Source organism: Odocoileus virginianus, chromosome 6 (genome assembly GCF_023699985.2).
Source record: "Odocoileus virginianus isolate 20LAN1187 ecotype Illinois chromosome 6, Ovbor_1.2, whole genome shotgun sequence".
Taxonomy (NCBI): Eukaryota; Metazoa; Chordata; class Mammalia; order Artiodactyla; family Cervidae; genus Odocoileus; species Odocoileus virginianus.
This window is the reverse complement of record NC_069679.1, coordinates 67,407,317-67,431,306: the sequence shown is the minus strand read 5'-3', so window position 1 is coordinate 67,431,306 and position 23,990 is coordinate 67,407,317. Positions and strand designations below refer to the sequence as shown.

The 23,990-nt window shown below is 42.9% G+C and overlaps 1 protein-coding gene across 5 annotated transcripts in view; it reads right to left on the bottom strand.

Annotated features, from left to right (window-relative positions):
- RAD51B (RAD51 paralog B) overlaps positions 1–23,990 on the bottom strand; it is a 628,595-nt gene that overhangs the window by 163,554 nt on the left and 441,051 nt on the right. For all 5 annotated transcript variants that reach the window (XR_011488349.1, XR_011488348.1, XM_070469537.1 and 2 more), the window contains exon 8: positions 22,425–22,521. Coding sequence is in view for 3 of the 5 variants with exons in the window: in XM_070469537.1 (XP_070325638.1) it covers positions 22,425–22,521 (97 nt within the window). In the remaining 2 variants the exon portion in view is untranslated. The remainder of the gene's footprint in view (positions 1–22,424; positions 22,522–23,990) is intronic.

The following is a 23,990-nucleotide window of genomic DNA, read 5'->3' as shown; positions in this document are numbered from 1 at the left end:
AAGAAGCTGCAGCCAGCCACACCCAACTACCAGGGTCTACAAAGAAGTGACTTAACACTGGCTGCATTTCTTTGGCTAGCCAGTGCCTCACAGACCACCTCCGAGAGGTGTGCACAGAGTGAGGGGTCTAGATGAGTACATGGGGATCAGAGGCTGGGGGTCGGGACAGAAAGGACTCCGTGGAGTAGGAAGAAACTGGGTGGTGGAACTGTCTTTGAATCAAATGCTTATTTTTCTCTAGGCAGAATGATTATAGGGAACTTGCTGTCAGCGCTCTTAGACTAATCTCTCCAGACACTTCTCTGAAGAGTGCAGGACTCTGATCAAACCCTTCCCAAATCAACAGTTGAGGAGGTGGAAGGAGGAATTTTAAAAGCTGGTGATGCACACAGAATTCTTAGTTGCACGCTAGATTCACTCTGCCAGCACACAGTGCTTGCTAGACCCTAATCTCTGGCTGCCAGTCCTGGAGAGGCTACAGCCATCAGAGGCCACAGGGATCTTCATGCTCCTGACTCCTTGCTCCTTGATTTCAAAATAGCCAAGGGAAAATGAAGACTAGTTACTAGGAATCTGGCCCTGAACAATCCTAGCTATTGTCACACAGTTCCGTAGGCTTTCTATCAGCAAAACCATTTACATCACTCCAGACCCATCCCTGGCCCCACAGTCTTGTTGACTGTCACTGAACCTAGGATGGTTCTAGGGAAACTGCAGGCCAAAAATGAAGGATGCCTTTGTTTTCATCTCTAGGATAGGATGGCATGTGGTCCTGAGTGCCAAGGTACTGAGATAAGAGGGGTGCTCAAAATGCCCAGATGGCTGGAGAATGAAAACCCGCAGAACAGAGCCAAGTTTGCACAGCAGACAAGGACCACTGTGGCTGGGGCTGGAAGTGGAGTCTGTGGAGGCCACAGGCAGCAGCGGAACTAAAGGGAAGTCATCCCCCAACTCAGCTGGTGGGAGTTGGGCAGCTTCCCAGCTGGAAGGGGCTCTCAAACACATCCCTGTAAGCTACCCATGAAAGACAGAGATGCCTTAAAAACAACAAACAAAAGGAGCTGCTAATCAAGAGGAACTTTAGACTTAAGAGGGGGATTCAATCATCCTTCCAGAAAGATGCATGCCTGGGCCAAGGCCCAAGAGCATGACATTCAGCTGCTGTCCTCCTCTCCGGAGCCCCAAGTTTGGAGGCACTGAAAGGGGAAGAGGTTCACAAAGGAGGCAGATGGGAAACCCGCCCCCCACCCCATGCAGTACAGTTTCCATACAGAGTATTAGAATTCACCAGGTATAAGCAATCCAAGTAATCAGCTGCTTGGAATTGAAAGAGTGTTTGGAATAAGAAATCAGCAAAGACCGCAAAACTCAGCATTCCCTTTCCTCTAAACTTTGAAAGTTACAGCCATGTGGTGGTTGAAGCACAGTGCTAGCAATCTTGGAACCATCCCAGGTTCTGACTCCTCAAGACACCCCAAGCAAGGGCTTTTTCCATGGTTGGATAAACAAAGGTGTTTTGTGCAGATAGCCCAAATGGTCTCAGTTCTCTTCCAAGCTTACTACTTATAACCAGGCCATTTTGTTGACAATGGCTACTCCCTCTATTTCTTTCCTAATATTTTTCAGTACTATCTCAATTGCTTTTAGCAATATTTTATCTTTCGCAGATTCTCCAGAAAGGCAATAATATCATCAGGTGACTCAAACAAAGCAAGACAGTGGAAAAGGAGAAACAGTAAAAGCTTGTTAATGATGCTTAAGGATAATTGTGCAAAAATTTGCATAATATAATTATGTAAAATCCATAAACTGTGGAAAGGAACTGCTAACAAGACATTCTAGTTTAATTGGGTTTTGAGAACTGTTTTTCTAGAGTTGGGCTTTTTCTCCCCTGAAAGTCCAGGTGCCTTGGTTCAGGGAAAAGAGGGATGTACCTGTTGCCTCAGCCAGCAGACAACGGGTTGAAGACTGAAGGACCTGCATAATCTGTGTGGAGACCCACGGGGCAGAGACGGAGCAAGAGAGCCTTCTCCCGCTGGACCTTTGTCCTCAACACGTTTTAAACTGAAGACAGCAGGGAAGCAGAACGATGGATTGGTTCTATCTTCTGCTTTAAATTCACAGGGATACAAAGCAACTGAGAGGCTCCTGGGAACGATTCTTTGCTCCTCCCACTTCTTTAGGTAGCATCCGTGCAGACAGAGTGAATCAATCTTCATAATCAGAAACAGTTGCTCTGTTTACAATTTACCCTTGGGAACAGGGCCTTTCACCAGCACATTTTGTTTTAAACATCACATTCCTCCTCCACGATGCTGCTACTCTATAGGAATACTGGTCTTTATGGATGTAAGGCACTTGGTAACTCCCACCAGTGGACAAAATAATATTTATTTGATTTGAAATAAAGACCTAAACTAACAGACCTGAGTTTTGGTGGGTTGATTTGCTGCACTATAATATATTCAGGGCCAATATCCAGTTCCCTTCTTTTCATCCCTCCCTGCCTCCAGATGACATCAACATCTATGAGTTCTGTTGAATCTTCTATATAGCACCATTGCTATTTTAAGTATGGTAATGGGCAGAGGGGAGATGATCTTGAGCTTCGATACTTCCAGGATTGCATTAGAACAAGATATCTTTCAAAAAGAGAATGCAAGTCCTTCAAAAAGAGAATGCAAGCTCTTCATAAGAGCAAGAATTCAGGATGTCCTAGGTCACTGCTGGTGGCATTGTCATTTATCACTGGCTACAGGACACAGTGACCAGATTTCCTGGAAGTAAAAAAAAAAAAAAAAAAAAGACATTTTTCCTGAATTTTCTCTTGACGTCAACCATTATCTATTTGTAATAGATGAGGGGGGAAAAGGCATACACATATGTTAGACACTGCCCCCCGCCAACTTTAAAATAGTCATTGCCCTCTTTGCTGCTTCCAAATAAACCCATTTTGCTGGCAAAAAAATAAAAGAAAATAATCACTGCTTGCTTCCCAAATGGCCTACTCATTAAGCCTCATTTTTCTATTTTGCCATTACTTTCTCTTCAGAAAAAACTGCCTATGGGTAGTCTGTTAAAATTGATTTTGTTGTATTTCTTTCTTGAACAGGGCTCCTTGCTATTCCTCCAACATGCAAAGCACAACACTGCCTCAGGGCCTTTGCATACGCTATGCCCTCTGCCTGGCTCATTCTTTCTCTAGATGGCCCCATGGCTTACATCCAGGTCTTTCCTCCAATGTCACCTTCTTCATGAGCCCTCCTCTAACTACCCTAGTAAATCACCACCTTGCCACACAGGGTTCATTTAACTTTTAACACACTCCCAGAGTTGAATATTAAAACAAAACAATAGCAAGTAGTGTGCATACTATGATTGCAATCTTTTACTCAATCACTACCGCAAGTAAAATGCCAGCAGTGAGGGTTACTCACTGGTCCCATTTAAGAGCTCTGACACTGAACACCGCCCCAAGGATGATGTTCATCACCCTCATATGCTCCTCCATTGTAATGGCACCATCTTTCCTGATTTAGATCCAAGTCCAGTTCTACTGGATTACTTGCTGGGCTGCGATGAACAAAGTTGACATGGCAACAACAGTCTACTCTGGTCACTCACAGAAACTTTCTGGGGAGACTGAGTTTCACCCATACAGAGATGAGGTATACAGGATTGGAAAAATGGGAAATAAAGAGTTAAAAGGCAAGGGAAGAAAGGCTACTCTCTGAAGAGGTTCATCTCCAAAGTATTGCCTGATGAGCGACCCGGCTCCCTGCTGGGAGGACAGCGTGACTGAAAACATCTCCACAGGGGAGGCTGCGCCATGACTGCAGTGCCCTGGGAAAGCCTCTGAGACAGGAAGTGACGCGGCTGACAGTGGGGTTAAACAGAAAAAGGCAGAGGACAGGGTGGAACCTGGTTCAAATAAGCAAGGCTGCTCTCCACTCTGTGGAGTTTATTTTTGCGACTTAAATAGGAAGGAAGTCCAAAAGGGAGGATATATATGTCTATGTAAGGCTGATTCACTTTGCTGTACAATAGAAACTAACACAGCATTATAAAGCAACTATACTCCAATAAAAATTATTTTAAAAACAAACAAAACGAAAAAACTAGCTTTCCTTTAGAGAAAAAGGTGATTTGCTCTTTCAACAGACTGTTCTCTTCCCTCTCATGTTCAGCCTGACTGATCCCACCTCAGCTCTCAGACCTACAACAGTCTAAACAACAGCATGGCATTTTCCCAAGTAATGTTGTGATCGTATCTGCATGCAGTTTTTCAGGCTTTGTGGCTTCATAAAAAGCACAAACACAGAGGATGAAAAAAGTAGAACATTTAAAAATTCATAGAGTGATAAAAGGAAATCAGGTCTGGGTGTCTGAGGGGGAAATAGCCAACAAAGTTTTGATGTGATCCTTTCCATCCTAGAGTGAATAGGGTATCTGATCTTACTGCTACTCGATGGAAGATTCCAGAGGAGGATGAATTTTATGCAGGAGTGATGTGGGTATCCTCATAAGATTTTACTGACTCAAAATTAATTTACATATATGGTACTAAATTATAGAAAACAGGAATATAAATGAAAGACTGTCCATGCCTGACAATGACTCCAAACTAACATAAAATATAGCAGAATCAAATAACACCTTAAAAAACATCTTACATATTCATCAAATTAGGTTTCCCTATGATAGCCAGTCCAGTTGATTGACATACATCTTCCTGATAAGTCTAAAAATATCCCTTACATAATACTATCACATTCTATTGAAATTCTCTAAGCACCACAGCTAGAATAACCATTTACCATAATCATCCATTACTCTTGGTCAGAGGAACTAACTTGGCTAGCGTCCAATACCAGTGGTTCTGTGTCCAGTCCCTCACCAGAGCTCCAGCAGAGATCCTGACCCTGCCATTAGCTGGAAAGTTTTATAGCAAACAACACTGCACTGAAAGATGTTTCTTTAGCAGGATTTAATAAAAGCGATTACTATCTTTGTTAATATTGTTGTTGTTGTTAGGAAAATACTGTGGAATGTTCCAAGGGCAGACCAAGAACTTCACGCCCCTCACACAAGTGGCCTAGAGCAGCAAATCTCCAAGCACCTTTATCCACCCTCTGATTTTCATCTCTAAACATAATAAAAGTTAAATCTAGCAGGAACCATTTGGCTTTATGATCTTGGAAGATGCACTGTTGCTTAATGTCCAGCTGTATTCATCTTCTGCCCTTTGCCTCTCTACTTCTCTGTGATTCTCCTTTCTCCTTTATGGAAAAATAAACGTTCTTTATCCTTGGGCCTGCCATTTTCTGCTCCAGAGGCTCAAATCATGATGCTGGTGATGAGTGGTGACCTCTCTGTGGCTCATTTCACTGCCAAGACCAGTGCCAATGACTTGGCTTCTACTTTAATAACTGGAAAGTGGGCAGCAGACACCACATTTGATGAGGCTGCCCTGCCTCCAAAGCCTCCCCATTTAGGCAGATGAAATAGAGCTGCCTTTCTTGGTGGAGAATGTGAGCTATCTTATGCCCTCTTGGTTAATGAAGGGTCTTGCTGTAAGAATAGCTTTCCCAGTCCATTAGCCAGACAATTCACTAAATAACCTGTTAACGTTCCTATGAACTCAATGTGGAACACCGATCTTCAAGTGGCACGGGAACATCATAAAACAGAGTGATGGGGCATCAAAGATATGTGCATAGGTCTTGCCATGAAATAAGTGGTGTCGGGATATAACAGTGAGGGCTTTTCCCCTCTGTTTTATAAGCACCTTCCCTTTCAATATTGTCTATGAGCTGAGATCAATAGCAGCTTTTCCAATAGAAAGTGCATTTGGTTTCAATTCACTTTCATAACAACAGAGACTAACCCTTAGCAAGATGGAGAACATTAAGCTCCATTGTTCAGGCTGAGGATGACTTACTTGGGTGGCAGGAAGCAGATCAGCCTTTTCTCTGGAGAAGAAAATGCCTGTGGGTAGCAAACTTCATTCTCAAACAGCTCCCCCACTTTTTTTCCTTTATGACAGTGAAAGGAAATCAAAGAATCATCTCCAATCACAGAACAGGAAGGGACCTCAAAAAAAATCATCATCTGACTCAGCTTCTCCTAGAAGGTTTTTTTCTTAAATAATTATACAACGCCTTGGAAGGCATTGTGATTTAATAAATCTAAGGGCACAGCAAAGTATTTTATAAATTATTTTAGTAAGCTCCCTTGTGGAGCCTTTTATTATCTTAAATAACGAGAAAATGATTGAGAGTCTTTAGGCTATGGCAGCTTTTAAGATTTTAGATGTTGGTGAGTGGAGAAGGTAGAAATAGGATCCAAGCTGTGTTCTTCTGGCAAAAGAAAATACCTGTGCCCCTGCTTCACATCTCAAATAACCAGAAACTCACTCTCCAAGATTATAATTATTCAGAAACACCCTGCCAGGTACATTCTCTTTTCTCTAACAGACAGAAAGAAGGGCACATTGGAAAGGCTAATACAAGGGAAGAATTCTGATGTACGACATGTCTTCATGAAGGTTACTTCAAGGGAAAAAAAAAAAAAAGAAAAAACCCACCCAAATGGTGGAATTATGTAATTCTACCCTTGTGTTATTTAGAAAATGGCAGGGGGAAAAATACCATCCACTGTCTGTTCCTCGAGCACCTCCAATCAAGGGCTCTAGCCATTTAAAAACATGTTTCCTGGCTTCAGACTGGCTATAAATAAATTTAATAAGCATGAAAAAAAAAATCACTGCATCATTTACATTTCTCTCTCAACTCCAGCTGACAAAAATCCAGTCCAGATGTTTGTTTTGCAAGAACAACAGCAAGAGGGTGGACTTCAGTCTTGAGCATGAGAGTCCCAGAAGAAGAGGATGTGTGTGTTTGAAGAGAAAGGGGCGGCCAGGTAGGCAGGGAGGGTGTGGACAAACCTGGTTTGATACTAATTTCACAGAAACATGGTAATGAATTTATTTCGTGTGTAAGAAATCCAGTTTATTAGCCTTTCCCCTGTCTCATCACCTCTTTCAAAGCCACAGGGGCTTGGCTGGCGAAGCCTGAAATGGATGTTTCATAACCTTTGCTTTTAAATTAAACAAATGACCTCAGATTTTGGAGCGGTTGTTGACTCAGGGGAAAGTATGCCATTAAACGTGTGCCAGAAACAGATTTAATTGGTACAAGTCCCAAAAAGTGTTCGAAAGAGCACAGGCTTCCCGCATATAGATTTCAGGGGAATTACTCAAAGGCCGCACAGCTTTGTCAGAATTGGAGATGTGAAACAAGGCAGCTGAAAGACTCCGTATCAAAAGGGTAAATTCAATTCAAGAGATATTAATCTGATTACCTAAGCCAGGCCGTGAATCGGATATGCTCCATTGTGCACCCATGTTCAACCTGGACGGCTGGAGGAGCCAATGGCTTCCTTTTCCCTGACATATAATTAAGTTTTAAGAGACGATCGAGTTACAGATACAACGTTTAAAGAAATATTTCATTCAGGAGTGGCATTTACAGTGCTTGCCTGTTGCAAGAGACATTGTTCACTGTACTTCCTTGAGCCACGCCAGAGAGTGTGGGGATCAGGGCCTAGGGGCTTGGTGTTTGCATTTCAGGCTACAATAAACGCTCTCTGTGCACCTGCCTGGAGGAAAAACCAGTCCAGCCGCCTCCCGAGACAAAAGGGCCCTGTATTAAGTGCTGAAAACCCAGACGTGAACTGACCCTGGCAAATTCCAGCTAGAAAAAAAAAAATCAATATTTTTGTCCAGTCCAAGAGAAGCTGTCACGTAGGTTTCTGGATTTCCTTTCTCATCTCACAGAGTCTGAACAACAGTGACCTGTCAACAGAAGTCACCTCCTTTCTCATGAGTCTCCTTGCCTTTCTAGATTCCTTTCCTGATGGGGAAATCCATCACCTGGCACACCATAATATGTCCTCCAGTGATCAACACACACTCTCTTGCTCTCTCTCCACCAGACTCTTCCCACTGAAATCTTACTTGGGTTATTAAGGACATGTAAGTACATCCTCCCAAAGAGATAGCATTACTGACTTGCTTGTTTTTAAAGATTTCCCCAATACACACTTCCCACAAACTCCAGATACACTTAATGGCAAGATTATTTATCAGTAGGGCAGGCAACAGATCAAGGTCAGAGTTGCTCCATGCCTGTCCCGGTTCCCGAAGCCAGTTGGTCAAAGGCCATACTAGGCCACACAAACCAATTTTCGATGACTTCTCCTGGGAGAGCTATTCAGCTCAGGAGAGCTATTCAGCTCAGGCTTGTACTAATTTGTGTCTGGAATCAATCATGCTAGTCTCAGCTGATCTGTGTATTCTCATGAAGCAAAGAAATTTCTCACAAAATTTGAAACGCAACCAGATGAGGCATGGGCAGCTTTACCCCAGGTCACAGATGAATAAACTAAGAAGGGCAAGGTGATTACCTCAACTTGAGTCTCTAGGTTGGTTACAAAACCGGAAAAGGATCCATGAACTGTAACCTCCTACTTCTCTCAGCCAACTCTGAATAGAGGGTACGATGAACTAAGTTGTGATTTTGATAACTTTAAAACTACCTGGTAAGGCATTGGCTACAGACCATTTCTGAACATTTTTGGTGATGAAGAGCTTAACTTTAAGGGGTTAACAACTTTCTCAAAGTCACCCCAACAGCTTCTCCAAAATCTCCCTCAAGAGGGAGGGAAAACCAGATGATTGACACAGGGAAGCCAGGCTCGCTAACAGGACCATTCCAGCTGGATGAGCGTCATTGTTTGTGTCTGGAGAGCACACGGGAATCAAGTGCAGTTTGCCTGATTCGGGGCTCATTAAACAGCTGGCCCAGAAAAACAGCCACCCACCACAGGTGTTAAGCTCCCCTGGCCAGCCTGGCAAGCTCTCAGAAAGTGTGGGGCTGATTTACAGCCTGCCACTTTGTGAGTGGGTCTAAGCCCATGATGGAGATTGGCTATTGGCTGATATCCAGGGACCTACCTATACTGTGATTCAGGAAAGATTGACCAAGGAGTCCATCTTTATGCCCTGATATCTCAAGATGGTGGCCCAAGCCACCACAGATTATGCCACAAGATCATGATGGTTTCGCCTTTCCTTGAGTGTTTCTGACATAAAAGATGTGTCTCCCTCAACCTGGTAATTCACTAGCTGCTGGGCTGTAGTGTGACTTTAGCTGTTTCATGTGTGGGGGCCTCATTTCCGGCCTTTCCTTATATTCTTATCTTTTCCTGTCCTATCCATGGTAGTAAAACATATACAGCCAGTTTAGATGTAAGGTTAGCTCATTACAGTAGGTAGGAATTCTAGGGTTCCGACCAGATAAAGCTGCCAAAAAATTAGAACTAGCCTTTATGTTCTAGAGGGCAGAGACCAAGCCTGACGCTGTTCTTGTTAACCCTTGAACCTCCAGGAAGCATTTCTTATTATACATGTTCTGTTTTGAATGAATGAAAAGTTGACTAGACCAAAGCTCAATTTTGAGAAGTTAAGTGACTTGCTCAACATAACACAGAGGCTTTGTGGTAAGGCTGGCCCTCGAACACAAGTCTCCTAATTCCAAATGTGGTGCTTTATCTACTGTTAAAACACACTGTTTCTCTAATGTCCATTTGCAGGGAGATTTCAGGGGGCAGACAATCTGTCACCACTCCCTTCCATGCCAGCCATAAAGGATGGCCCACAGGTTTCCCATGGAACCCTGCCTCTTGTCCCATTACACGGGCTTTTCTCTTGGCCAAAGTCACCTTCCCCTTCTCTTCCTCCTCTTGGTAACAGCTACTGATCCTTCACAATCCAGCTCAAGTGTCTTCCCATGAAGAACCTTCAGATAGCATTCCCACCCCCAAATTGGGACTCTCATGTGCTTCCCCAGGAAAACACTGATCCAAGAACCACAAGAGCACATGTGCACATATGCATCATGATTCCCCAACAACCTGACTATGAGCTTTCCAAAGAGCTGGGCCTTAGCTTCTGTCTCTGTATCCCTAAGCTGTCTGTCTAGCTCAGGACCCAGTAGAGAGTCCTGGTAAACACCCTTATTGTAAATCAGACTAAACCACTTCACTCACAACTCTTGTGTGAATATGGGAGATTCCTTTTTCCAAAGCAGAACTGTTGGGCCCCTTTCCTCTCTGACATTTTCCCTATGCTGCCTACTGTTATTCATTAATACAGTCAGTGCAGGCATATAGTTCAAGCTGATTGTACTTGGTAGGAATTTTAGAGCATTCATGATATCTCAGCAATCACAGTGGCAGTCTCATGCTTCTTGTAGGTGACTGCTGGTCTAAAACTTTAAATCATTCTTTGATTGTCCCTCTTGTAGTTGTAGGTGTCTCATTCATTCATCAAGTATTTATTGAGTAACTATAAAGACCACGCACCCTTCCTGGCTCTGGAGATTCAGTAGTGAACAAAAGAGATAAGAAGACTTCTCCTTAGGGAGCTTACATTCTAATGACCCTATGACAGGGTTCTCTTGCTGATTTACCTTAATTTGGGGCTATCATGTCAAAGGGCAAGCTATTTTCCTTAGTTCTAGCTGGGTCTCTGAAGGAGTAAGGAGGTTCTTCCTGGCTGGGAAAGCCTGACTTTAGGCTCTGCCAGCTACTTATTCACTGATGTTGGTTTCATGAGTTCCACCTTTAGAGATTTCAATCATCTATTCTATCTCTGGTCTACATCTCTCTTAGAGGCATGTCCCCCTTGCCACGCAACTCAGAAGCAATTTATTTTAGTGCTTTTCCAGCCTCATTTATCTACACATTCTACAACGTTATGTTATTTTCAGGCGTACAGCAAAGTGATTCAGCTACATATACATATGTATCTGTTTTTTCAGATTCTTTTCCTTTATAGGTTATTACAAAATATTGAGTATAGATCCCTGTGCTATACCGTAAGGACTTGATGGCTATATATTTTATACATAGTTGTATGGTCATGTTAATCCCAAATCCCTAATTTATTCCTCCTCCCTTACATTACATTTAAAAGCAAAAAAGTTTGTCTCCTTACTGCTTCACCCACTAGGGTGTCATCCATCCTCTATAGCTGAAAGAAATACTCCTGAGAAACTTAGATTCTCTGAGCTGCTTTTATGGGCCTATTAGATAGAAAGATAGTGGAGGAAAATAAACATCAGGACCTAAAAAGGCTTCCATGTCTTCTATTAAAACATAAGAAACCCTCTCCAACACACACACACACACAAATTTAATTTCATCCTTCAGACCCTCTCTTAAAGGAAGGAGTAATTTTGCTCCAGCAAATTGTAAATGATGGAGAGGATGTAACTGACAAATACAGAGTACCCCTGCACACATTTCAGTCCGCCAGCTGCCGTCTTGACTTCTCTGCCTTGTCTTGTCTTAAGTAGGGGTAAATGATGGCTGGCCACAGGATAAACAGTCTGTGCTAATGTACCTGGCATATGTCCCTGAAGAGGAAACGACTTATACACAGGTAAGCCTAGGCCTCATATCTCCTCAGATAATAACTGTTTAGAGGAGGTAGTGGATTCTGAATAAACAGAAGAGACATCTATTTACCCTGTAAAGGTACTCTAGGCCTAACATGGGCATAAAGAAAATCAGATAAAAAAGGAACCAGATCTGGAATTAGAAATAAAATGTTTTCGAATGTTTAAAAAGAAAAAGTATGTTGGCTTTTACACATCAACTAGCAATAGGGAAATAATACTAAAACTCTGATCTAAAAGAAGATGATTTTGAGAATGAATATGACTGAAGGCCATTGACAAAGGTACACAGACTTCCATGTTTACAAGCAAACTTAATAAAAATATTGGCTCAGTTGGACAAAGTTGTTTAACTACATTCTGTGGTTGGGGACTCCATAGGTACTTCCTTCTAAAGCAATCTGCCCTTCACACATAACCCCTTATAAGAGGAAAATGCCCCTTATTCATGGACCCAACAGAAAGGATGGGTGTATTGGTTGAGCTCTTTACCATATGATTTTTTGGCCATGGCTGATTGGACCAAAAGATAGCCCAGCCACAGAATTAGCAGGCGTGAAAAGGTAAATTGGGCTGATCAGCTCATACGGTCCAAGGTCAGTGCCATGGAAAGATGAGACAGATAGGAGAAAAATGAAGACAGTGTCCCAAATTTCAACCTTTCCAGTTTCCAAGAAATCTGACTGTACTTTGCTTTCTATTTGCACATAGTCATGAGAATGCCAACACATCCTTACAGAAGAACTTAGTGGATGAAAATTTAAGTCCTAAAGCCAGACTCTCTGAGTCGGAATCCTGGCTCTGCCAGTAATGGTGTCACTTTTCGAGGAGTCAGTTCCTCCATCTAGAAAATGGATAGTGATTACCATCTGCCTCAGAGGATTGTTGTCAGTATTAAATGTGATCATGGATGTACAATGCCAGGCACACAAAAACATGGTCCATAAATGGTAGTGACAGTTATTAGTAGACCTGAAGTTTTTTTTTAAGCAAACTTGAGTAGCTTTCTGTTTCTTGCTACCAAAAGAGCCCTGAAACAGTCTAGTAAATACTGTTTCCCAGATGTGAGGCAAAGCCTTAAGAAAACTCTGCTGGTGACCCAGTGAAGGCATGTGGTTGCCACTAGTCTGATGATACACCCTCTACATGCCTGTCTCCTCTCTTAGGTATTGTCTCCTTGACAGCTCAGATAGAGATGCCTTTACCTTGGTATTTCTGTGCCTAACATGGATAAAAGACTCAATGCATAAAGAGTGTTTCTCAAAGTTCCCATCACTTCATGGAAAATAGATTTTTTTTCCCCTGGGCTCCAAAATCACTGCAGACAGTGACTGTAGGCATGAAACTAAAAGACAGTTGCTCCTTGGAAAGAAACCTACAAAGCGGAGAAATCACTTTGCTGATAAAGGTCCATATAGTCAAAGCTATGGTTTATCCAGTACTCATGTATGGATGTGAGAGCTGGACCATAAAGAAGGCTGAGTGCTGAAGAATTGATGCTTTTGAACTGTGGTGCTAGAGGAGACTCTTGAAAGTCCCTTGGACTGCAAGGAGATCAAACCAGTCAATCCTAAAGGAAAGCAACCTGAATATTCATTGGAAGGACTGATACTGAAGCTGAATCTCCAATCCTTTGGCCACCTGATGCAAAGAGCAGACTCACTGGAAAAGACCCTGATGTTGGGAAAGATAGAAGGCGGGAAGAGAAGGGGACGACAGAGGATGAAATGGTTGAATAGCATCACAGAGTCAATGGATATGAGTTTGAGCAAACTCTAGGAGACAGTGAAGGACCAGGAAGCTTGGGGAGCTGCAGTCCATGGGGTCATGAAGAGCCAGACATGACTGAGCGGCTCAACAACAACAACAACAACAACAAAGTGAGGTTCCTGCTGCTGCTGCTAAGTCACTTCAGTCGTGTCCGACTCTGTGTGACCCCATAGACAGCAGCCCACCAGGCTCCCCCGTCCCTGGGATTCTCAAGTCAAGAACACGGAGTGGGTTGCCATTTCCTTCTCCAATGCATGAAAGTGAAAAGTGAAAGTGAAGTCACTCAGTTGTGTCCGACTCCTAGCAACTCCATGGACTGCAGCCCACCAGGCTCCCCTGTCCCTGGGATTCTCCAGGCAAGAGTACTGGAGTGGGGTGCCATTGCCTTCTCCATGAGTGAGGTTCTTAGAACAGCACTATTAACAACTCCTGAAAATTTGCTAGAATTACAAATTCTCTGGCCCATCCCAAGACTGACTGAAACTCAGGGTGGGAGCTCAGTGGTGTGTGTATTAATAACCCTTTCAGCATGATTTTAATGCACACTAAAGTTTGAGACCCACCGGAATGAGGGTTCTGTTGGGGAAACACCGCTTCTTATCCTTGACTGAAGAACAGTCCTATTTTATCTGGGGATCATCCACCTTTGATCTCATGGCTTGGGAAGAGATACACAAGAAACTACCAAAGAGGGTGGAGAAACATTCCCAGCCAGTCAAATAAGTCTCATCAATCATGTTCAAGGAAATGACATGCTGCCAATGGATCATCCTCTCATTCTTCTCACAGAGGCCTCAGGAAACTCCCCATCATGGCATGCCAGATGTCCATGATCTGCACTGTCTCATCCCTTGCCTTCTTCTATGTGCCCCCTGCACTCCCAGTCATAAGGAATGATTCTTATCCTCTCCAGATGACCATGCTCTTGCCATCGTAGCTTTGGTAATGATCTATCCTCTATCTAGAAACATCATTCTTTCATCTCTGTAACCTTACACTAAGTACAGCTCTTGAAGTATAATGGGTGTCCCATTTCCCTAAATATTTGATGAGTTCATTGTTTCCTTACTTCCAATCTCCCCATCCCTAAGCCATCTAACACATCTCATCTAGAGAATCCACAGAGTACATATTATGATCATTTTACAATAAAACCTTAATTCAGTCTGGCAATTGAAGTCTGGCCCCAATCTACTTCCAAATTCATTGCACATGACCTCCTATGTTTACCTTAAAACCCCAGGCAAATGCCCCCTTCCCAACATATGCTACATTTCCCTACAACAGAGATCCTGTATTTACTGAGTACCCTCCAGGAGCTAGGGGATACAGGAGTGATCAAGACAAAGTCCCTGCCCTTGAGAATATTATACAAAAGCAAGAAGGCAGTCCATAAACCCATAAACAAATAAACTTATAAGGTCAGGTAGTGATAAGGGCAATGAAGAAAATAAAGCAGGCTTAGGGGATTAGAGAAGGTTGGGATGGGGGTAGTTGTTTCATCTAAGACAGAGATGCAGGAAGACCTCTCTGGGAAGTTGACACTTGAGTGAGCCTGAAGGTAGTGGAGGCAACAGGCAAAGTGAAGGTCTGGACAAGTGCCCCAGTCAAAGAGAACAGCAAGTGCAAAAGGCCAGAGACAGAAAGCCCAGAGTCTAAGGAACAAGGAAGTGGGCCACACAACCAGAACAGGTTTGGAGAAGGGGAGACTGGTAGGAAAAAGGGCAGAGAAGGCCTATTTTGAACTTAATGCCTTAGTTCTCAGCTTTTCTTGATCATTTCTGTGCCTCTTGAAATCCTATCCATCCTTCAAGGCCTGTCTCTTCCACCTTCTTCCCTGGACCCTTCAGCTCTCCCTCTACTGAAAGAGATGTTCCTTTCTTCCTAAATCCTGGAGACTTTCTTTCATACCCTATTTGTCTAAAGCACTGCCCACATTCTACCCAAATACTGTTCTTTAGAATGACTCTCAAACTGCACCATAAATATCTTGAGGACAGGGACCATATCTTGCTCATTTCTGGACTGTAACATGAATATAGTAAATACAGTGCATAAAGTAGGGGCTCCACACTCATGAAATCATAAGGTTGGAAGGCACTGAAAGGTCTCCTCACCTAGCCAAAAAGGTGTTTTTAAAAAAATTTTTGGAGGGACCAAGGCTCTAAAACTATGCTAATATATGCAGGAATGCAGCTAATGCCCAGGAAAAGTCAGTCTGACTGAATGAAATACTGTTTAATCCAACTGGTATTTATCGACTAGCTTATCAGAAAAAGGAAGAAAAGCAAAGCCGTCAGAGAGATACAAACCTAGGGCACAGCTGAGCTGGACTGTCTATTCTAGGGCCAGACCACCTTACCAGACCTTGTTACAATCCTTCCCAAATGCTATAAACACCACCAATGCATTTTAAATGTTTTTCATGCCACGTAACAACACAAACTAAGTTATCCCCCTGGCATCACTCCTAGAAACCAACCATACTTTTCTTAAGATTGCTGACCTAGATGCATTTCATCTTTGGTATAGAACTCTTTTCAGTGATGGTAAACGAGGATCTCTTCTCAGAGAATCCTTCTAATCTGTAGCCCTGCGGGTTCATACCTCCTCTTGACATTCCGTTCTCTGGGTCTTTGGACCCTCTATCTCTGTAGTTGAAGCAATTGGCAAAACTGGCTTTGGTGTTCTCGTCCCTTCTGCCTTCATGACACTGAAGGAACATGTGTAGATCTGGGAAATGAGTCCATAAATCCTAAATAGTGAAGAGGTCTGAGGGTGAGGGGAAAAGACTTTCACAACATTTAACCCTGCTCTCCCATGAACCACCTCAAAGACTTCTTCCCTAAGAAAACTTTCAGCTCTCACCTCACTTACCCTCCTGCCTCAAACACGTCTCTCTGGCAAACTTTCTAGCAAAACAGAGCTCCTGATCAAGAAGTGCTTCCTGGGGGTTGACTTCACTGTTCCTTTCTCCATTTGATCCCTCGGCTATGGTTGTATTGACCCCAGCCTCACTGCTGAAAATCCTCAACAAGTTCCTCTCCCTTGTGAGACTGACAGCTTCTCAGATGTTTGTAGGCTGTGCCCAGTCCCCTCTCAACTCTGGCAGCCCCCACCTCACATAACATTTAGGTTTCCTTTTAGTTAAATACTACAGGGTTTGGGCAGTGTTTCAACCTTCTAAGTTTTCTCTATAAACTAGACCTTTCATAGCACCTGAATCATTGCTAGAAGTGGTATATGCCCAGCTAAGGACCCTAGATGCTTGACTACTAGGGGAAGCATGGCACAGGTAGGTGTGTGTCCCCTTGTAACCAAAAGCATGTGAAGTTGTGTGTGTTGATCCATGTCTGTGGCTTTGGAATAAAAAATTGAAAGGTCACTAGGACACATACATTTTTGCCCCAAACTCTCTCCTAACAAGCATAAGGGTGCAAACCTAGGATCTCAGGAGAGGAGCTCTGACTTTGGTTCTGGCACCATCACCTCTCACTTGCTGTGGGGCCTTTGGGCAACACCCTTCTCGCCTTCATGCTTCACTTGCTTGGGAGAGATCAAATGATTCATCACATTAAGACATTTTAAAATACTATGGAAATGCTAATGTTCACATGTTGATCATCCTTGTTAATATTAACCTTGCAGTCACATGGTGACACTTCATGTTTTCAAAGTGCTAATTATAACCAACCTGCACCATGACCCCAAGAGGTGGATTTTTAAAGCTGCTTCAACCCACACTCATTTTGCCCAGGGTCCTATCTAAACGAACAATGAGTTTGGGGTTGGACTGTGCAGAGCCTTGGAGCCAAAGCGTGGATAGAGTCCTGCTAACTTGACCAATCCACCCCAAAGTTTGTGGTTAATGGATTACAAATTTGGGTAATGCTGGACAATAAATTACTACTATAATAATAAAGCTGAAAGTACACACAATTTAAGCAGAAACACCAGTGTTTTTTATCGGAAATGAAAGAAACCATTGATCATAGCAACTGTCTGAGATTAGCAGGGAGCCACATTTTCAAACATCCTGCAGTAAATCCAGAGCAGATCCAGCTGGAAAGCAAGACTGGAAATAAAACTTGAAAATTCATACCATGCTTTGAAGTCTGCCTCTTTCACAACCACGAGTCCCTGATTTGTCCCAACCACTCTAAGCTGTTCTCGCGTGTTGAATTTATTTTAAAAGAGACACAAGACACACACTTGCATATAATCTATCAAATGGACTCCAGCTTTTTGCAGGATGGTTTGTTAGGGAATATGAATCCCAAAATACTTTCTCTTGCACATGAAATCAGCCATCAATTCAATTGGAATAGAAAGGCTTCCAATACTAAAACTAGAAATCATTCTTAGTCCTAGTAAATAATACTTTTTCTCTTATGTTTTTTCCTTGACCCAGTCAGATACTTTAAATTTTTAGTTTTTAAGGCTATTATCTACCAAAACTATTACTACAGATAAGAGGATATTAACATGCCACCCTAGGTTCCTGAAATGGACATGTCACCATACTGGAGTGAATGCTATCCCAAAACATTATCAAAGGAAGGGAAGCCAATGATCTAAGTTGAAGAGAGCTTCAGTCTTACACAGGGGCCACAGTCACCATACATGAATCTCACCTACCAACTCTGCCTTGATAGACAGGGACTCAGGAAGCCCTTCTGCTCAAATTCCAGGTAACTTCAGAATAGGACATGGATGGCATCTTAGGCCAGCTGGACTGTTAGAGCCTTTCTTCACTGATCACTAGAGGCAAAAGGGATATTCTCTGTGACTGAAATCCCATCATCCTTAGCACCGTCAATGACCTCCAGGAAGAAACATTAAGGGCACCTAAGAAATATATCCTTGGCCACAGAACAGTCACAATAACCTAGTGAGTAACCAGACACTGAACTTCGTAATAACCTACACGTTTGAGTTTCCATCAGCAGAAAAAAATACCGAAGAAGAAAATACTTTGACTCACAGTGCCTGGTCAAGAACAATGTAGATCATAAAGTCAAAAATCCTGATCTCTGCCCTTGGGATCACAATATAACTTTGGTCAGGTTGCATAAGCGTCAACCAATCCATTTACCCACTTGAAGGAAAGAACATTTGTGAAAGGCAGGCTGAAAACTGACAAGCACATGTACACACGTGAGGAGTTATTTTAACTAAATAGGGAAAATTCACTTTGCCCCCTACTGCCTTCTCAGCGCACACAGCTTATGAGCAGAAGCAATGTCGGGAGAGTTCTCTGGGGGTCACTTCTCCCTTCATTGGCTCCCCCTGCCTGGGAGCTGGATGATTTACCTGGGGAATGAGTCCTCAAAGGGAATCAGACCATGGACCCTAGCAGTGAACGTGGGTCTACATAATCCAAGCATAAATTTAATAAGGAGAAAAAAAAAAAAAAACCAGCAACACAAAAACAAAGAACTCTCAACTTCACAAACACTGGGGGGGCAACAGCTGGTCAGCCGAGATGAAAGGCGCGCGAGAGAACACCTCCCGTCTCCTGCCTTCTCCTCCCCCATCGGGGTCCCTGCAGCCAGCCAGGGCTCCCTTTTACAGCCCAGTGCAGATGACCTTGTTCCAGCTAAGATAGGAGCTCCTTTGATCTCAGCAGGGGGAAGCTCTGGGCCTGCAGCTGGCAGATATTAATAGTACAGGATCCGCTGGTGTAGAAGAGATCTCTCAGTTGGGCCAGGTCACTCAAACTCCCGGCTCTGCGTCAGAGCAGAAGGGACTTCATCTCCGCACATCAGCCCCTGCTGGGTACTTCTCTCGGGTCAACTCGGATCATTTTCTCACTGGCTGCTCTCGGCTGCTTGTTCTCACCCTACAACTGTTTTCAAGGGAGTGCTGTTTCAAGCTGACCCTCTGCTCTGCAGCTGAAATCCATTACAGGACAGGGTAAACCCTGGACTCAGCCCATCAAAGCGTGCTCCTCACTCTCACCGGCTTGCACACTTCTGTAAACGTTTGCCTGGTAGAGGGGCAGTGAGAGCAAGGGACAGACAAACCCAGAAATGTTTACAGGGAAAGTTACAGCAGGACGGGAGGGCAGGAGGCTGTCAGAGGTATGCTGATATATCAGTGCCGAGATTTCCAAAGATCCGCCCCATTATGCTTAATCTAGGACGACAAGGTCACTCTTCCCACCCTGTAAATCAGAATTTTAAAACCCCATCAACGAGTGAAAGCTCCTGACCTTCAGACCCACATCGCAATCTAATAATGTTAAAACTAGAAAAGACTTCAGCCATCTCATATTCATCCAATCTGTCATTGAACAGAAAAAAAAAACTGAGGCCCAAAGTGATTAAAAGAGCTGCTCAAGCTCACGGAGCTAATAGCACAAGGGCAAAGCCGATACAAATGAATGCTTACAACACCAACAAAGCGATTTATACATTTTAATCACAGCAACATTAGTAACCACTGTGATATAGTTGAACAGGTATAAATATTCTAAGAAATTTATTATCTTTTTCATTCACTGGTAAAGAACTTCAGAAAAAAAAAAATTCCATAGACTCTTTATCTGCTTCGCGATGCCAGGAAAAGACCAAAAACATCAGTTTCTTCCATTCTCCCTTGGGTTTCACATTAAGAAAAAGTTGCCTAAGAAAGAGCTGGTAACTGCCCCTTTGCCTTGAACATGACTTTACCATTTTCTTAACGTGGTGACACTGGAGCCCCAAAGCAATCTCCTTTGTATCTGTTTTGCTCCTCCTCTTTGCTTAAGATAAACCAGGAAGCCAGGACAGAAAGAAGTACTCTTGCTTACTGGTTTTCAAATGAGGAAACAAGATATTCTCCTGTAGTCTCCTCCTAGGAACTGAATAAATGTGTGTCTGTGTGTAATTATTATAACAACAATTTTTAATCACATTCATAGGTGATTCCCATGGTTAACCATTGTTACAAAGCATTTACTATGGTATTGGTTCAGCATTTATTTACTGCTTACTCTGTGCCTAGACGGTTTTCCCAGGTAGCACAATGGTAAAGAAAACACCTGCCAAGGCAGGAGACACAAGAGATGTGGGTTCAATCCCCGGGTCGGGAAGATCCCGTGGAGAAGGAAATGGCAACCCACTCTAGTATTCTTGCCTGGAAAATTCCATGGACAGAGGGGCCTAGTGGGCTTCAGTCCATGGGTTCACAAAGAGTTGGACACGACTGAGCGCACACACATGCATGCGTGCACACACACACACACACACACACACACACACACTGCGGCTAAAACCTTGCTGGTCACTCAGTAAAGATTTTTATCCACAGCATGCATAAAAAAAAGAATCCAAGAAAGCCTGTGTCCTTAAAATTTCTGCCAATTCGGTAGGGAAACCATGAAAAGTTAAATTATTTTTAAAGATCTTTTAAAAATCTCTCTTACTGACCAGGTAGAAGGACCACAGAGGAGGAAGACAGAGGGAGACCAAGGCAGCCTGGAACAGGAAAGGAGGTTTTGTGGAAGAGGCGGTCTTAAAATAAACCTCGAAGGAGTGGGAGGATTTGGGAGGAAAAGAAGATGTGGAAGTGAAAAGGGGGATGCTGTCTGTGCAGAGCACAGAGGCAGGGGTCGGGAGTGTAGACAGAAGGGCGCGCACTCGCTGGAGGAGCTTTCCGGAGGCTGAATAGGAAGGAAAGGACAGACCACCAAGAATTAAGAAGCATCAACTTAACCTAGGATATTTTTTTTTGGAAACTGATCCACATGAAAGAAAAGAGAAAAAACCTGATTTTCAGTATGTGCTGATTTCCATGGTGTAAATACTTCCACCCGGGTTGATTGCAAGCCAACAAGCCACAAATTCCTGAATATTTTAAAATCAGCTTGTTGATTTTTGCCCATTCTCAGGAAATGGGCTAAAATAATTTCAAGATTCATGAGTAGGAGAGTGATACAATAAAAGGAAGCCAGAAATGGGGAAGTGGGTGTATGTGGTAGAGGCTGGAATTGGGAAGGCCATTATGGAATTTATTCAAATAATCCAATTGTGAGTTTTTAGTAAGTCAGTGTATTGCTCACAATATAACTCATAAGAGGGGACAGATATGTTTGGAAAGAAGAATCAAGTAGACCTTGATGATGAAAGGAGTATATGGAGGGAAGGATGATAGGTGATTTAGCTCTTTATCCCAGGTGATGGGAGAATGAAAGGCATCACCGAGTGTGGAAATAGGGTACACAGAACATTTTATGCTTTTTAGAAGTAATTCATTTTCATCCTGAAAAAACACCACTAAGAAGTAGGGATGTAGTCCATTTGGGGGACCATAAACCAAGGCCAATCCATGGAAAACCACCTGGGCAGTTAGGAGCCCTAGAGGTCCCATATATTCCATCATGAATATTCTCAGAAAATGGAGAGTGCAGAGGGGCCTGGAACAGCTATGTTCATCCACCCAGGCCCACAGCCTTCTATTCTAAAAGAAATCAGACTGCAACTAGCAGAACTCAGAAATGTCAAGTAAGAACTTTCAATAAAACTAGAAACCACCCACTGGCTCAGTGGTGTAATTCCCCTAGCTACGTAAACCAGAGCCAGTCTGACCTTTGCTAGCATGGGAGGGTGGAGAAAATTTGCAGATTTACCTACATGGAGAGTTTTTCTTAATCTTTCTGTAAAGCTGTTTGGGAATGCCACATCTCTAGTACATGATACTAGTGTATACATTTAGATAGCCCCAAAGTACCCAGTTTAAAAACAGGCTAAATTGCTGTGGGACCATGGGTAAAGCCAACATTGGAGCATCAGTCTCAAAAACAAAGTCATTTAGCAGTTTACCAGCTCTTGTACTAAGGAGCCAAAAGAAACTACAGAGGAGTGACAGGCCTTAGGCAGTGGTGAAGATGCCTGTGAAGATGCTTCACTCAAGTGAAAAAGGAAGTTCACTTGTAGAGACAGAACAAACTAGAGACAGAATAAGAGATTCTACAAATACAAGGAAACAGATGTCAGGAAAGGTGGCCAAGACTCCATCGCCAGGCTCTGGCTTGGTTTACTGGCCAGCACCTATTAGCCGTGTGTCTCAGTTCTCAACGGGAGGCAGAGAGGTGGTGGCAGGGCTATATGTCAGTGTCAAGTTTCAGCCCCTCTAGGACAGATCCCTTACCTTCAGACAGGGACAAATCATCAGCTGGAGACACCAGGTCTGCCTGAGAAGCTAGGGCTCCGCTCAGATGGGTTGTAATCTGATTCGTCAAGATAACCTGTGAACAGACAAGGAGAAGGTGGAGGGAAGGGAGAAGAGAGAAGACCAAATAAATTATTAGAGCTATCAAAAGGCAGACTGTGGTTTAGGGGAAGACTGCTAAGTACACAGGTAGGAAAACCCCAGCTCTGACTTTCATCAATTTTATCTTGAGGCCAGAATATCTGGCAAAGTCTCCAGGTCATTCAAATCACAGAAAACCCAGGAAACAGACTGACTTTTTTTCAGCTTAAACCATTTATCAATTCTTTCTAAATGCTGAGCAAATTGGGACAGAGAGGTATTGTCATATCAGCTGAATAATATTAACACAAGGCCAACTAGAGAATGAAAATGCACATGGACACATTTTATCATTTTTAAGATTATATCTGCAACATACAATATCACAGTGCTGAAGAGAAGCAATGATTTAACCTCTGAACGCCTGGGGCTTCTTCCCTTGTTAACACGAAAATCAGAATTTTCTTTCCAAATTTGTGAAATTGGAATAAAACTCATCTCTAAAGGACTAGCACTCTTCTTCTTTTAAACAAGTTGAATTTTAATAAAAGAATTTCGAAGTCTCACTGCATACTTAAAACGCAAATGAATAGAACCTGACCTATACAAAATAAAGTTCATAACATTTAAAATTCCCAGAAAGCTCTCTAAAATTACTTAATTCACATGGTTTATTTCCACACAGTGTTTTAATATGTGATTCTATCAAGAAATTATTCTTTTCCTTAAAAATCCTCACTTATAAAATGTACCCTATTGTTTATAAAGCTAAAGAACAAAACACAGATTCTTTCTTGGAAAACTGCAGCACAACTAATGCCACGATCAGTTCCCCAGATTTGGGTGTTCCCATCATGGGCACATTGGTGAGCCATTTCGTTCCCTCAGAGGAAAAGTAACTTCTGAAAAACTAGGCATTTGGTGCCTGGAATATGCATCTGGCCAGACTGTCGTGGTCTGTCCCAAGGGTCAGCTATGGTTTTGTGGCCATCCTGATTGGAGTAGAAATGGAAATCGTCTCCATTCTTAATTGTCCAGCTTTTCAGCTGCACCTCTGTTGCTGTCTCTTGAATGGACCAATGACACGTTATAAATCCTGTGCCAATGGCAGCTTAATTGGGGGCGGAGAGGGCAGCAGGATGGCAGGGTCGGGTAAAGAAATGAAGTACTCTATTAGCAAAGACAGCCTGCCCAAGGTCTTTGTGGGTCAACAAGGCTCGTGTGAGTCCCCAGTTTCTCTGCAGTGATGATCTGCAGATACCTGCCAGATATTGTATCTGCCATAATATGTATAAAACATAATAATTATAATACATAATAGTGTATCTGCCAGATATTGCAGAATTCCACTGAGTGCTTGCTAATCTTTTCCCTCCTCTTCTTTTGTGTTGCTCATTTTCATCTGGATGGGTAAGAATCACATGTGATAAGTCTTTCAATTAAAATATCTGGAAATGGTCAAAT